Source organism: Lepidochelys olivacea, assembly GCF_965140295.1.
Source record: "Lepidochelys olivacea isolate rLepOli2 genome assembly, chromosome: 4".
Taxonomy (NCBI): Eukaryota; Metazoa; Chordata; order Testudines; family Cheloniidae; genus Lepidochelys; species Lepidochelys olivacea.
This window is the reverse complement of record NC_140414.1, coordinates 116,088,482-116,104,646: the sequence shown is the minus strand read 5'-3', so window position 1 is coordinate 116,104,646 and position 16,165 is coordinate 116,088,482. Positions and strand designations below refer to the sequence as shown.

General features: G+C 39.6%; 1 protein-coding gene across 6 annotated transcripts in view; it reads right to left on the bottom strand.

Annotated features, from left to right (window-relative positions):
• KCNIP4 (potassium voltage-gated channel interacting protein 4) overlaps window positions 1-16,165 on the bottom strand; it is a gene marked incomplete at its 5' end in the record, with an annotated part of 476,849 nt that overhangs the window by 31,383 nt on the left and 429,301 nt on the right. For all 6 annotated transcript variants that reach the window (XM_084627276.1, XM_084627275.1, XM_084627278.1 and 3 more), the window contains one exon: window positions 3,276-3,345. In XM_084627276.1, the coding sequence (XP_084483402.1) occupies window positions 3,276-3,345 (70 nt within the window). The remainder of the gene's footprint in view (window positions 1-3,275; window positions 3,346-16,165) is intronic.

Genomic DNA, 16,165 nt, shown 5'->3' with positions numbered 1-16,165 from the left:
TGCTCACATTTAACTGATTGCAATATGTGGGGTTGGGAAAGAATTTTCCCCAAGGTCAGATGGGCAGTGACCTCCTCTGTGGGATGCAGGTCACTTGCTGGGATCATCGAGGTATAGCTCACTCAATCAATTCCCTGCCACTGCAGGGACCTCTGGCATTGATGCACCTCAGTCCCTCCCACGCTCTGCGTGTGGCACATAACAATTTAGTCTCCTGTGAGCTTTAATACTTGGTCTAATTTTAGTTGTTAGGTTTAGTGTGCTGGTGCTGGGTGGTGTTGGTGGCCTGTGATATGCAGGAAGTCAGACTAGATAATCTGGTGGCCCCTTCTTGCCTAAACCTCTCTGACTCTAAATACATGGACTGTTTTGGCGAGACTTTCAAAAGAGCTCAGCACCCAATCTCGCCCTTTGTTTAGGAGTTTACATCTGATAATCTGGATCAGTTTAAATGTATGCATGGTATCTGTAAATTATTGCACTAACAAGGCATCTTGAATACCTGAGGAGCAAAGAATTGACTTTAGTGTCAGTCCCACACAGAGAACTGCACAGGTCAACCCCTGCACCTGCACAGAGCCCAAATAAAACCAATGAACCTCCATGCAGCCCTTGTGGCTCTCTGAGTAGGATCAAAGTCTTTATTCTAAACTACTGGAAATTCCTAATACAGCTGAATGTTGTAATCCTAACCCAAGCAAATCTCTGTGCAGTTTTCTGCCCGAGTAAGGATTACACTATCAAATCACTATTTTTTCCTTTGTATACTGATATAATTTAAAAAGAATGAAAATATTCTTTCACAACAAAAATTGAAAGGGAGGCATGAATTTGTGTTGTACCTGATCTTCTAACATGCATAAGTATTTTATCTCTGACTAGAAGAATAAAGTTTCAGTAGACAGTCACTGATGAATAGTTCACTTTTTTAATACCAAACTACTGTTAAAAATAATAATTAGGACATTGAGTCTTCTGAATATACAAAATGTGAGTGTAAAGGGAAGCAAAATGACATTCTTTAGTATGTGCTTCTTGCAATGAAAATTTGGCTACATAACTGGCCTGACTTTTGTAAATGAGTGATGTTTCTGTTTGGGATTTTAAAAAGCAACTCTGCATTGGGCTAACTTGGCTCCCATTGAAATCAATGCCAGTTTTATCACTGGCTTTAATGGGAGCAGAGTTAGGACAATGCTGGACACTTTTAAAAATTCCACCTGCCATGCACTGAAATAGGAACATATATCCCCAAATATGACTGACATATCGATCACTATCCTTCCTATATACTTTATAAGAATTACTTGAATCTTGCACGTTAACAATATGATAGCTCTAATGAAGAATACAATCAAGCATATTAGAACTGGGAACAGTGAGTTTAAGGAAATTATGTATGTGGATGTGGTTTATAACGGAGCCACTATTAACAATGTCCTCAAAGAATCTTGTGGTCTCATTCATACATTTGAACCTCTGTTCAATGTGAAGTGCCCTAAGAAAAGAGAAACATCATGGGACAGATTCTGAGCTTATTGACATTAGTGCAAATCATAACTAATTCCATAGGAGTCAATAGAGTTACACTGATGTAAAACTGGTCTAACCAAAAGAAAAAGCAGGCCTTATATGCTATCTTCTCTCACAATCCCAATAGATCATATACTAAATTTATGGTGATAGCTGTTCACATGTTTGAATTTTTTTTTAATTAATGTAATTTATATTCCTCGTGGTTCAAGGAGAATTATGAGCAGAGATATGAGAGGTAGAGAGTGGAGTTACAATCATGAAATTCTGATGAACTGCTATAAAAACCTCTGAAGGATAAACACATTATTAGCTCTCCATAACACCTCCTATTATTGATGAATGAATTCACTGGATTTGATACCTCTATATTTGTCCACATTAAAAGATGATATTAGTATATGTGGAGCCCCTTTGAGAAATATGTAGAAAAGAAGTTTCTCAATTCAGGAAAGCCTACATGCTATGGGTGAGAGCTTTGCCATTAACTTCAGTGGGGTCAGGATTTCACTCTATGTTCTTAAAATCATTTGGAACTGAGAATGCACAGTGCTTTGCAGTAACAAGCCCTATATGGCTGTAACATTTGTTTCATGTATTTTACCAACATCATATGAAGCAAGAGTAAAAAAGGGTGAGTTCTGTTATATTGGTCTAGATTGGAGAATGCCTATTCGTGAAAATATGGAAGATAGGATGTTCATAGTTTCTTTCTTCTGTTGCTTTAACTTGCTAAAGCATGTGGGAAAAGCTACCTTTTACAAACCAGGATAACTTATAACTGATACTACAGTTTTATACTGATTGGAATAAAAAACTAGACAGTTAGACAATCATCAGGCAGTTCTACTCTTCTTAAATGTTTTGTTCTTCCTTTTGAATGTTCCTGCTTGCTGTGGGTTTCAACAGTGGTAACCCCTTTACTTGGGTTTATTACCCCTTTACCTTCTAGTTTTTTATTTAAAATAAAACTAATTGGGAGTTTTGGTTGCTACTAATTAAGGTTTTACATAAAAGTGAAAAGCAACAGCCATTGCCAGGTAGCTCCATGGAAATCTTCCACTCTCCAGCATTTTAGGAAGAGATGAACAAGGAGAACTGAATAGAAAAGAAGTGGGGAGGGAACAGTAGAAGGAAAGGGGGGGGGGGAAATAAACACTAAAGGAAAATCTGAGGTTCAAGAAAAAACATTAGTCATAAGTGATTGTGTACTTTCATTTCACTGAAATATGGGGAAGATTGAGAAATTACTGAACATCACTGGAAACTATTTCACTGAATAAAGAGGATGAAAAAAGACCTGGAATAGGGAAAGAAATCCCACTGACGTTAATGGGATTTCACCCTCTTACACTAGATTTGAATTTGGCCCACACATTTAAACTACCTCCTACACAAATTCCTATTGTGTAAGATCTTGGGGGGAGGGGACAAAGAGTAGCAAAGATATAGCTGCATTAAAGCTTACAAGGAGATGACATGCTGAGAAAATCCTGATTTTCAAAGATACTCAGATTGTGTATCACAACTATATCCTGACACCTTGTAAATACCTCCTCTTTTTGATTACTGTCATACATGCCTGTGAACACTTCTATTCATTAAGATACTTACAATTCTCTACAGAACTTTATACAACAGTTTATTAATATGAACAATGGGCTGATAATCCAATTTAGAAATTCACAAGCGCAGTTCTCTGTAAATGCTAGCAATGCTAATTATGTCTGCAAAGTACTCACCTCCCTGTGGAAAGAACTGAGAATAAATCTCTTTGAAGGTCTCTTCATTAACAATCCCACTGGGACACTCCTAAGGAAAGTCACAGACAAGACATATGAATAAACTGTCCTTTACCTCAGTGCAAACAAATCAGTTGTTCATGAGATCATACAACCAAATGATAAAGCTGATATAGGTGAATCTGGGATATTAAAATACTGAAAAAACAAAATCTGATTCTTGCATTTTAAAATAAATATTAATAATTTATCACTTTAAAGCCACTTTTTAATGAACTTCCCATGGGATGAGGGTTCCTTCTATGCCACACCTAAACTTCCGTATCTTCACAGAGCTGGGTGACTGACACAAGCTGCACTAAGCTCTGCTGCAGTCCTTCCTCTATGGAGCTGTCAATGTAACCTTTGGCCATAGGCTACCTCACAGCTGTAGACAGCTCTCATGCTGAAAAGAAGCCAGCTACACAGCACTGAGGCAATATTTCCTTCAGACTGCACCTCAAGGATAAAGGATGTGGCCACTGAACTCAAAAGAACACAGCACAGAAGAGGAAAATCAAGCCCTGAAGATCCTCCTGTCCCATTATTCCTTGTGTGTGAACCAAGTTAGAGAGGGAAACAAGAGGACTAGAAGGCAGATTAGAAGGAAGGCAAACTAGGCAAGGTGAAAAAGAAAAATAGAATGGTGATTTTATAAAAATGCTCACTGGAGACAAGAAATAGAAGGTAGATGGTGTTATCTATTGGCTAGTGCAGGCAACTTAGATCCGAGAGATCTGTGTTCAATTCCTCACTTTGCCAGTGACTCAGTGGCTGACCTTGGCAATTCACTTAACTTCTTTGTGCCTTAGTTTCTCCACCTATAAAATGAGGCTAAGAAAACTGATCCACATTGCTAAGATGTTTAAGATCCTTGGATGGAAAGCACTATACAAACACACAGTATTTTTATTAAACCGAAAGGAAAGAAAAGCAAAACTTTGACATTAACACATTTAATTTTTATTTATTCATGTGCCTACAATTTGGAGTGATGGGACATTAGGAATTCATAGACCTAGACTCAGGAAAGGGGACATGTGAGGTATTGGAGGATGAGATGAAGGTCATGAGCAACATGGTTTTTCCTGTGGGCTCATAAAAATCAAAATGGAGAACACTGAATGCATTCATAGTTCTAACAATCCATCCTAGATAGCAAATACAAGTTCAACGATAGCAAATAGGAGTCTGTAAGCTGATTTCTCTCCCTTTTCTTTAGTTTATAGAGCAAGACATCCAGAGTAAGCCCTTTTCACTGAATGTGCAATCTGCTCTCTTTTTGGTAGGTCACAAGAGGCATAGTAAATATTAGCAACTCCAGTTACATCAGTCCTTAGGTTAGGCTAGACAGAAGTGTCAGGAATAAAACTGCCGTTTATGACAGCATAAAACTTTACATGTTAACTGTTACAAATAATGCTGTCACAGAGAAGATGATTCAAATGTACCCTGGAAAAACTTGTCTGAATTATATTTTATGTTAGCGCAATTATAAGTTAGCAACTGCCATGCAGCTTGGGTTTTGTGACATGAGTCAATTACCATAGACAACAGGATTTGTCCATGCGTTCTCTAAAACTGTGATACTTTGCTTTGACACTTAATGAATTAACGTATTAACACACCGGTTGAAAGAAATACTGTTTGAAAAACAATCCATTTTCATGGAATTGTTTAGCAGTAGAGCCAGTAATGACCACTTGGGTCACCTAATCTGACCCTCTTAATTTTGCTGGGCTCTTCACTACATCATTTCCATTAATGTCTTATTGCTTCTGTCTTTGGATATCTGCAGTAATGGCATCTTAAGCATAGCCATTCTACTGGCCAGTTGTTCTTGTTAAAAACTTTCCCTGTCAGGTCTAGCCTAAATATTCCTTTCCTTAGCTTAAGGCCACTTCTCCTTGTTCTAACATTCCCTGAGATCGTGGACAGTTCTGTTCCTTCTTTAAATATCTTTATCTTAAAAATATTTATAGACAAAGATCATGTGCCCCCCGAGTCCTCTCTTTTCTAGACTTATAAATTTAGCTCTGTTGTGTTAAGGGGGTGTCTTTGACCCACCAAGGGATAACTATTAAGAAGACCCTTGTTTACTGTTACAACATTGAATATGTCTGTGCCATATTATCGCTGGTTTATTCCCATTGTAACAACCACAATTAAAAATCTTTTAAACCTTTTATTAAACACACACAGAAGGGGAAGGAAAACAGCAAAGCATTTGAAACTTAAGAAGTAAATAAGCCTTTCATCTGAACGATTTCCTATATTCTGTTTCCCTTTAGCTCTAAGGACTTTTTTTTATCAGAGAAAGCCTCTGTTTGATAGTCTTTTCAAATTGAATGAATGATGGTATTAACTGTTCCTTTTGGGGATAAAAGAAAGTTCATTCAAATGGTCTTGAGCTGTGGTCATTGAAGTCAAATCCTGTTTTCTTTAAAAGAAAACAAGATAAACTCACACAAAAGGGGAGACAAAAGAATAGCAGACATAGAAAATACAGCTTCTGTCTCCGACAATCACTCTCAATTGTGAAATTACAGGTACAGTTCATGGTCTTATCAGACACTCCTAAACCTGGCAAACTTTTACCAGTGTCAGGCCGTCTAAGGCATTGCTTTCAGCTGGTCTTTCTGGGCACAGGCTCACAGCAGTGTTGTAAAAGGGGGAGTTGTCTTGTCCAACTAAGGCAGGCTCTTTTTAGCCAGAAGGCAAAAAGAGAAAGACAGAAAAGAGGAGAAATAAGGAGAGGAAAGAAAATGACACATGAACAAGGGCATAACAGTAGGCACCTCAGGTTCACATTTTAGATGTTGTTCAGGAGCTAGCCGGAGCTGGCGGAGGTGCTGATGCCATTAAGCTTCCCTCTCTATGGCTTTGTCTGGTTAGCACATCTTTCAGGATCAGGATAATAAAGGCCCAGTGGTGTTGTCATGGATCCTGGGGCCCCTAGAAGTGATAAGGATAATGGGAGCCATGATGATGAACTTGCTCCTTCCAGCCCACCCATCCCACTGGCCCTTTCAGTGGCTCCCAGATAAACAATATCAAGAATGATGGCAACCTCAGCCCAATGAAATTAATGAAGCCAAAAGCACTTCAGTGAGACATTACTTCCCATTTCTAGAATCTTTCAACTTGTTGCTAACCTAAAAAATCCAATTAGTACCAGTCTATTTATCTCCAACTTTTGTTTACTTTTATAAATGATGGTATATGATTGGCTGAGTTGGACTTTGTACCTTGGATAATTTAACACAATGGCTCTCTCCATCTCTCCTCACATGCGTTATTCACAAACCCTTGAATAATTTTGTTTACCCTGTTTTGTTTCAGGAATCTGTTCATGTCCATTTACTTAGAAGCTGTGCATGTTTAATTTGTTTCATCTTGTCCCTCTGTGTCTGTTTTCATTTTCACTGAAAACTTGAATTTAGTATATACTATTATCCCAAAATATAATGGAGAAACACCTGTATATGCCTTTTATTCTGATTCTTCAAATAAAAAAAATGAATTGGTTTCTTAGGGCCCAACCAACTCCTAATAAAGGCAATGCATGTTTTTCTAATGGAAAAACAGCTGTAATGGGAGCTGGATAAGATGTTTAGTCTGATACTTATAGGATGAGAGTTTAACAATGAACTTCCTTCTAATATCACAGATCAGACAAAAACTGGATCTGTCATTCCAGATAAACGATTAGTTATCAGCTTTCCAGCACACATTAGCCCAGAGATACTTGCTGAAGCTCAATCTAGGACCTTATAAGCCACAGAAGGCTCTTAGAGACTTGTAGAGTCCACAGATCTGAATGTGGCTCCTATCAGGTGGAACACACTCTCTATGTTGCACTGATATAGATGGGGAACACTGATCAAATTCACCTGAAGAACCAGGTTCCCTACCATCCACCTAAGCAGCCAGGGCGGGGGGGGGGGGAATGTGTAGTTGAAAGTAGTAAAGTGAGAGGAAAGAAATCTCCTTCTCAGAAGGCAGAAAGAAGTGAGGAACAGGACGGGAGAGAGGAGGAACAGTCCCTCCCTCCCATCAACCAGGTAGGTGTGAGAGGAAAGGAAGAGTGGGAGAGGGGTGATAGTGTTGAATGGAGTATATGAAAGTCACAGATAGACACATGCTGACATTCTGACATTGGTTTGTGCGATTTGTGAGCAAGCATCATCATGTACTGATGCAGAGCTGCAATGTCATGACTAAAACATTGCACCACCATATGGACACTGCACATCAAGTATTTTCCGGTTCTCTTTGAATCTTTTTGGCTTTATAATTGCTAAAAGTCACATGTAGCTGTTCTAACCAATGGGGAATCATGAAGGGGCTAATCATTAGTCATCTTTCTGTAGAAAATTCTTTAGGTGTTGGTATAAGTTATGAGGAGCAGAAGAGAGGAGAATAGGGGAAAAAAACTAGAGCAAAATGATGATTAAGCTGCTTTTCAGCCAAGTGAAAGAAATCGATTTACTTAATTAATTCAGAACCACGTGGAAGAGTGTCACTAGAACTAATCTCCACAAAGTGCTGAAAGAGCCCAAACGAAACTTAAACTTAAAGGGCAAACTATGTTAAACAAAAGTAGATATTGCTCTGTGAATTATGCTCCATGGATCTTTGTTCTGATTATCCTTGTAAGACAGTCCATTCAACACACTATCTGACACTTTACAGCAATGAGGGAGGAATGGAACTTCACCATTTGCAAAAGCCGTCCCGTTCACATTGGCTTTCCTATGCATACTTGTCCTGTATGGGGTATAAATCTCAAACAGTTGAAATAAAATAAAATAAACTATGAAAGAATGTGCCAAAAGAAAAAATAATTATTCCAATATTGTATTACTTTATCAAAATATTTCATGTCGATGAGAAAATGTTTCACTGAATAGTCAGCTAAGAATCCAGGATGAGAAGAAAGGAGAAGGTTGTTATAAAGGACATGAGAGGCGAAAAAAAAGAACCAAAAGATAGAAATAAAACCTGTACCTTTTGCGAGAGATTTTTTTACAATTCAAGAGTGAAAACCAGCTCTAGAATATAGTATTTAGGGCTTGATCCTGATACAATTGAAATGAATAAGAGCATTACCACTTACTTCAGTGCAAGCAGGACTGGACTCTAAGCAGGTTACCAAAGAATGCTTAACTCTTGAGTCTTAACACAGAGCAAAAAGCCAAGCATGTCTGTCTCTATTTCTTTATTAGTCTTTCTCCCCTCACCCTCTATCCATCCCTGAACTGCAGTGCCTCCCTTCTTTTGTATCAAATTAGAAGTCTGCTCCAGTTCCCCCATACCTTATCTACATTCCTTTTTGATCACTGCTACCGCATAGTTCCCTCCAGCTCTCCAAAAACCACTAACACAGTACTTGCCCATCTTTAAAAAAGGGAAGAAGGAGGATCCTGGGAACTACAGGCCAGTCAGCCTCACCTCAGTCCCTGGAAAAATCATGAAGCAGGTCCTCAAGGAATCAATTCTGAAGCACTTAGAGGAGAGGAAAGTGATCAGGAACAGTCAGCATGGATTCACCAAGGGCAAGTCATGCCTGACTAATCTAATTGCCTTCTATGACGAGATAACTGGCGCTGTGGTTGAGGGGAAAGCAGTGGACGTGTTGTTCCTTGACTTTAGCAAAGCTTTTGACACAGTCTCCCACAGTATTCTTGCCAGCAAGTTAAAGAAGTATGGGCTGGATGAATGGACTATAAGGTGGATAGAAAGTTGGCTAGATTGTCGGGCTCAACGGGTAGTGATCAATGGCTCCATGTCTAGTTGGCAGCCGGTATCAAGTAGAGTGCCCCAAGGGTCGGTCCTCGGGCCGGTTTTCTTCAATATCTTCATAAATGGTCTAGAGGATGGTGTGGATTGCACCCTCAGCAAGTTTGCAGATGACACTAAACTGGGAGGAGAGGTAGATACGCTGGAAGGTAGGGATAGGATACAGAGGGACCGAGACAAATTGGAGGATTGGGCCAAAAGAAATCTGATGAGGTTCAACAAGGACAAGTGCAGAGTCCTGCACTTAGAACGGAAGAATCCCATGCACCGCTACAGACTAGGGACCGAATGGCTCGGCAGCAGTTCTGCAGAAAAGGACCTAGGCGTTACAGTGGACAAGAGGCTAGATATGAGTCAACAGTGTGCCCTTGTTGCCAAGAAGGCCAATGGCATTTTGGGATGTATAAGTAGGGGCATTGCCAGCATATCGAGGGACTTGATCGTTCCCCTCTATTCGACATTGGTGAGGCCTCATCTGGAGTACTGTGTCCAGTTTTGGGCCCCACGCTACAAGAAGGATGTGGAAAAATTGGAAAACGTCCAGCGGAGGGCAACAAAAATGATTAGGGGACTGGAGCACATGACTTATGAGGAGAGGCTGAGGGAACTGGGATTGTTTAGTCTGCGGAAGAGAAGAATGGGGGGGGGGGATTTGATAGCTGCTTTCAACTACCTGAAAGAGGGTTTCAAAGAGGATGGATCTAGACTGTTCTCAGTGGTAGCTGATGACAGAACAAGGAGTAATGGTCTCAAGTTGCAGTGGGGGAGGTTTAGGTTGGATATTAGGAAAATCTTTTTCACTGGGAGGGTGGTGAAACACTGGAATGTGTTACCTAGGGAGGTGGTGGAATCTCCTTCCTTAGATATTTTTAAGGTCAGGCTTGCCAAAGCCCTGGCTGGGATGATTTAGTTGGGGATTGGTCCTGCTTTGAGCAGGGGGTTGGACTAGATGACCTCCTGAGGTCCCTTCCAACCCTGATATTCTATGATTCTATGCCCACTACTTCCTTTCCATGCTATCATTCATCTGCAGGCTGAAGAAAATTATAGAAAGACTTTGTACTTTTAAAGTCCTTTCCATTTGAGGACTTCAATGTGCTTTACAGATTAAGCCTGACAGCACCCCAGTACAGTAGATATATTGGAACATGGTTTATCAGTGAAGCAACAGAGGTTAGCATCTCACCCTTAGATGACACAGAAAGTCTGAGACTGCACTGTGAACAGAACACACATTTCCTGGCTTTAGTGTTGTGCCTTATCATAAAACTATCCCTCCAGCTATGTGAGTTGAAAGAAACTGAAAATAACTGGGTATTGTCACAAAGAATAGCAATGTTGAGTGTAGGAGAACAGGGGAAATCTTTATGATCCTAGAACCTCTGCCTTTAACTATATTACTGGTTCATCTATAGGAGTAAGGTTTGTAGAACTGGCCCCTTAATTAACTGATTAATTAATTAATTCAGTTAACTGGGTTCAGTGGGACTACTCACATGCATACATCTTCATATCTGGTCCTTACTTTGTTCAACATATTGAAACAGTTTGTAGGAATGATGCTATATGTAATAAAATAGGATTAGATATAATTTATATTCAAGATAAAATATAATCTCAAATAGTAATTTTTGTAAATTGCAATTTAAAAATTATCAAGAATTTGATCCTGACTGATGCTGCACATCTATCATTCAACTCCCATTGTAGTCACTTATTAAGATCAGGCACTTAAGAGTTTTCTACAAATATGTGATACCCTCTGATTGTATAGATACAACCAGATGAAAGAATCTGAGCATGACTTAATTAGAGACAGAATTAGACGAATATTTTTTGTATATTCAAACTTCATTTGTGGACAGATCTGTTCATGTAACACTCTTTGTCTGTCTTGTCTATTTAGCTTAGAAGCTCTTTGGGGAAAGGTACTATATAGCACTTAGCCCTGATATTAGTTGGAGTCTCTGGTTGTTACTCTAATAACAACAATACACAACATCTTTCATTTAAGAGTGAGGGATTTTTTGTTTGCTTGTTTGAAACTCTAATCTCCTCTTGTATGCAATTTCACAAAACTAACAGCTTTTTTAACATCTTTAGTAATGTTAAATACATATAATTAAGCAGAATTAGATTTTATTAGTTTATATTTCTGTCTGATGTGTATTGCTATTACCTGGGGAGCCTGCTTTAGCTGAAACTGATATTGAAAATATATCACCATCAAGGTTAAAGACCCAGTGGTTTACATGAAAAGATAATTAAAGTCAACTTGATTATTATATTTCAGAGTAGCAGCCGTGTTAGTCTGTATTCGCAAAAGAAAAGGAGTACTTGTGGCACCTCCAGACAGCATTTTTGCTGTACCTTTAATGGTTTTATCGTGCACATCCTTCTAGGAACTGGCATTAGCATAAAACATTATGTTGTATAACTGTGTGCAAATATCATAATGGAGTCCAAAATGCTGCTTGAATACAAACTTCAGATTTGAGAATAGTGAGCTGGAGTTTAGTTGCAGTACAAGTGAAGTTACAGTCACACAGGCTGAAGTGACCAAGATGACTACAGGAATAGCATTATAATTTATCACTGTGACAGACTGGATTCAAACACCTTGTTCGACTAATTGTATATGGAATATCATTCTATCTCATCTTAGCAGGGAAATCTCATTCTAGTGTCAATTTAAATGGGGAGACAGGGTAACACCTTTTAAATGTGCTCTATATGAAACATTGATGAAGCTGAATCAGAAATGGTATTGCTAAAGGTTGCCTCTTGCTGGAATGCTCTTTTTCTATAACAGTGACATGTGACAATCAAAAATGTGCAAGTGACAATACTCAAACGATCAATGGGACTATGCAATCCATCCGCCATGTAAAGGCCAGTTTCTGCCCTTGTGCATGCAGGTATACCATACAAATCAACTGTAACCCTGTGGGAGCATACTCAAGGGCAGAATGTGGCCTTCTTTTGTTGTACACTCGGATATCCAATATACTCTTACTTATTCTTAAATAGATCCAATACAAGTCTAATTCTTCAACTCTCCTAAAACCCTGCTAAATTCACCCTGCAGTGAATTTTTTGTCTTCGCTTCTCCCAAGGACTGGTTTATCTCATAAGAACATAAGAACGGCCATACTGGGTCAGATCAAATGTCCATTTAGCCCAGTATCCTGTCTTCCGACGGTGGCCAATGCCAGGTGCCCCAGAGGGAATGTCGCCCATTCCCCGCTTCTGGCAAACAGAGGCTAGGGACACCATCACTGCCCATCCTGACTAACAGCCATTGATGGATCTATCCTCCATGAATGTATCTAGTTCTTTTTTGAACCCTGTTATAGTCTTGGCCTTCACAACATCCTCTGGCAAGGAGTTCCACAGGTTGACTGTGCATTGTGTGAAAAAATACTTCCTTTTGTAGGGATAAAGATCAACTAAGCAGTCCACAAGTAAAGACTCTAACTATATGCATCTGAGGAAGTGAGCTGTAGCTCACGAAAGCTTATGCTCTGATAAATTGGTTAGTCTCTAAGGTGCCACAAGTACTCCTTTTCTTTTTGAGAATACAGACTAACACGGCTGTTACTCTGAAATCAGTTGGGAAAGGTGATCATCTTATTCCTTGAATTAATAATACTGATTTTGTTATAAGTGGTGACCTTAAAGGCTATAAGAAACAGTGGGTCTGAGGCTTGAGACAGAGGAGCCTGTGGTCTGTTACTGAGAGGGATCTTGTGCTTGGTTACAGTCTTTTAACCTTTTTCATGTTAACTAGACTCAGCTTTGAATCATGTGTTTCTAAACTTCCAAATCTGCATGGTTCAGGTACTTGCTATATCTGAAATGCTTCAAGAGACTAGAGTAATGATAATTTGTACAATTTTCCTTCCACCTCTGACTAATTTGAATGAAATACAGATGCCCTCATGATTTTTATATTTGCAATATACTGAGCCAAGTGATAATTTTTCTATTCACAGCACTTTCTTACTACACCAAATTCATCGTCCAACTAGGAGTTACAATATTAATTTTTATTTTCTGATTAAGCATCTAACTCTAATTTTGCTCAGAAATAGACTGTTCTGAGTTTAACTGGTCTACCTTTGCATCATGGTAAATTTGCATTCAGATTCCATAGTGAAGGATCAGTGGCTGTTTAGGAGAATAATTATCCTCAGCAAACCATTGGTCAAAAGTTTCTCAAAACTTTTCTCCCTCCCCTCTCCCAATATCTGATTCCAGTAGCCAAACTATTGTCGAACTGTCTCTCTTCAGAGATAAAAAAAACAGAACTGTGTGAAAATGGGAGCACGCCAAAGCCAGAATAGCACATTTTATCTTTTAACTGATTTAATGAAAAGGCAAAAATTTGGGCTTTTTGTAGGGAAGAATTTTTTGTCAATTCACTTCAGATAATAATGTCCCTTCTTCCCACTATCTCTAATAGAGGTCATGGCTTTGCAGGACTAGTCATGTTTCAATTTTGGAAATATAGAAAGATGAGATCCTGACAGCAGAAGGCAAGTAAAGTAATAGATACTGAAAAGTTCAAATACACAGAACTAGAGCACACATTAAAAGATTGTTTGTTACTGCAGTAATTTGTCAAGATTTCTGGAGTGTTCCATTTTTTTTCTTTCATCATGGACATAGTAGAATCTTGACTCATCTGGTGTCAGACTCTGCAACCACCTCAATTTCCTTCCTTCATCAAACAAAATTACTCTCCCTTCTAGGGTCTGGTTTATTAACATAAAATAACAGTTCCACTCAAAGCTAGACTATCCTAGCCTTCTTTTTCCATGTACAGCATTCCATTATGCCCCTCTTGGGCTCCTAATTCCCTCTGAAGCGTTTTGCTCTTGACCCTGGCTACAGGCAGCTCCAGCCATGTCTTTCCCTCTGCCAGGGGAAGGAGAGCTTCACTCCTGGTCTCCTCTGACCCTCATTCCCCTCTAGGTGCCTTCTTGCTCCCTGAAGGAATCTCTCCTTTGCACCTTTGTATCAGAACCCCAGACCTCAGTTCCCCAGGTCCCTTTGAGGAGGGGTGCTCTACCAGGCCCAGTCTAGGCATCTCCAGAGAGGTCTCTTCCTGGTCTTTCCTAGAAACAAATGTCCCCCTTGCTTACAGAGCAGGCTTCTTCTTTTAGGAAGCCCCATCCACAGGCTACCAACACGTGATGCCAGGTCACCTGACCCACTCACAAGCCCATGCTAAAATCCATGCCATCACACGATGCCAGGTCACCTGACCCAATCACAAGCCCATGCCAAAACCTATCACCTAGGAGGCAGATAACTAGGCACAAGCGGGGTTGAACCCATCTGTCCCTAAAGGGCCGCGTCTACCCTGTAGCATTCTAAGAATCCTCTTTTGCATCCTCATTTGAGTCAAATCCTGCTGTCTGGGTGTAGAAAGCACAAGGAATGTTGCATAGAGAGCCTCTTCCCTGTCCACTGTAGCAGAGCAGGATGCAGCATGTGAGGGAGCATTAGTAAAACAGACTCACACTAGTGATGCCCTACAGTCCCACAGTGTGCAGCAGGTCAGTCTGTCCAGTCACCATCTACCCCATTTGCTAGCCAGGAGGGAGCTGTTTATACTAACTAAGCAGCTTCCCAGATCACTCTACTGAATACTACACCAGTCAGCAGGATCTCTCAAGCAGAGGAAGCACTGCTTAGCATTCCTTCCGGTGCCATGGCAGGATTTCACTCTTTATGAATTTCACTCTATACACTCTTCAGTTATGAACACAGCTGGTTTACAGATGACAAGGCATGAAATTATCTATTCACCGAGTAAGTCATTCAGAGAGTTTCCAAGTCTCAGGCAGGATAAAAAAACTAAATGCAAACGAGTCAGTTAATAAGCCAATCATGCAACATAGATTAACTCATGGTTAGTTAAAGATTTTTGCACTTCAAGACAACACCCTTAAAGGTATATTCCTCGATACTGTATTAGGTTTATAAGGGTATTAATGAGATACTTGTCAAGTACTTTAAGCTCAAAATTTGACGTTCCTTAACACTGTAAAAATCTAATAGAGAATGTCCGCCTAAATACCTGATATTTTTAATCCACTACTCTGTTAGCTATATATTACAGCCTTTGCCTCAGTAGTTTTGTCTGGGAAAAGATATGTTGCTTGCTCCCCTTTAGGATAGCGATACTGTGTGGGACTGAGATATTGGAGGTGGAGGAGGGTGACCAGATAGCAAGTATAGCAAGTATGAGAAATCAGGACAGGATTTGTTAGCGGGGAAAGGCACTTATATAAGAAAAATCCCTGAATATTGGAACTGTCCCTAGGGAGGGGCAAATCGGGGAAAAATGTTTGAGAAACTTTTGACCTCTGGTTTGCTGAAGATAGTAATTCTGCTACACAGCTGCTGATCTGTGGCCATGGAAGCTGAACGTAAATGAGCTGTGATGCAAAAGTGCACCCATTAAACTCAGAATAGTATATTTCTAATAGTGTAAAAGTAGAATTGGCTGCTTAATCAGAAAATAAAAATTAATATTGTATCCCTTGTCAATAGTGCCACATTCTTGGGGTAACGGCTTGGGTCGTGACATGGATATTATCAATAGAAGATTAGAATACAGATCAGAAGCACAATTTTGAAAGAACATCAAAAGGCACATAGGCGCTGGAACTAGAAGTGTTGGGGACTGCTGCCACACCCTCTGGCTGGAAGTGGTTTCCATCATACACGGGATTTACAGTTTGGGTGAATGGCTGTCAGCACCCCCATTATACAAATTGTTCCAGCACCCTGAAAAGGTAGGAAAAGAAACACCAGAGAGTACAAGAATGATAGCATCCTGGAGATAGTAATTTTGAAAAGACATTAGGGAAATCATGGTTTTTTATTATTATTAGAGAAGAGGATATTTTGAGGTCAAGGAAGTATAGAGGAAAAGAACATTTAGTCTGGATATAGGGAAAATTACCTAGAAGGGAGATTCTATATATCACCTGTACAATAACCTCTCAAGGAAAGTAATAGAAACGCTATCTCTT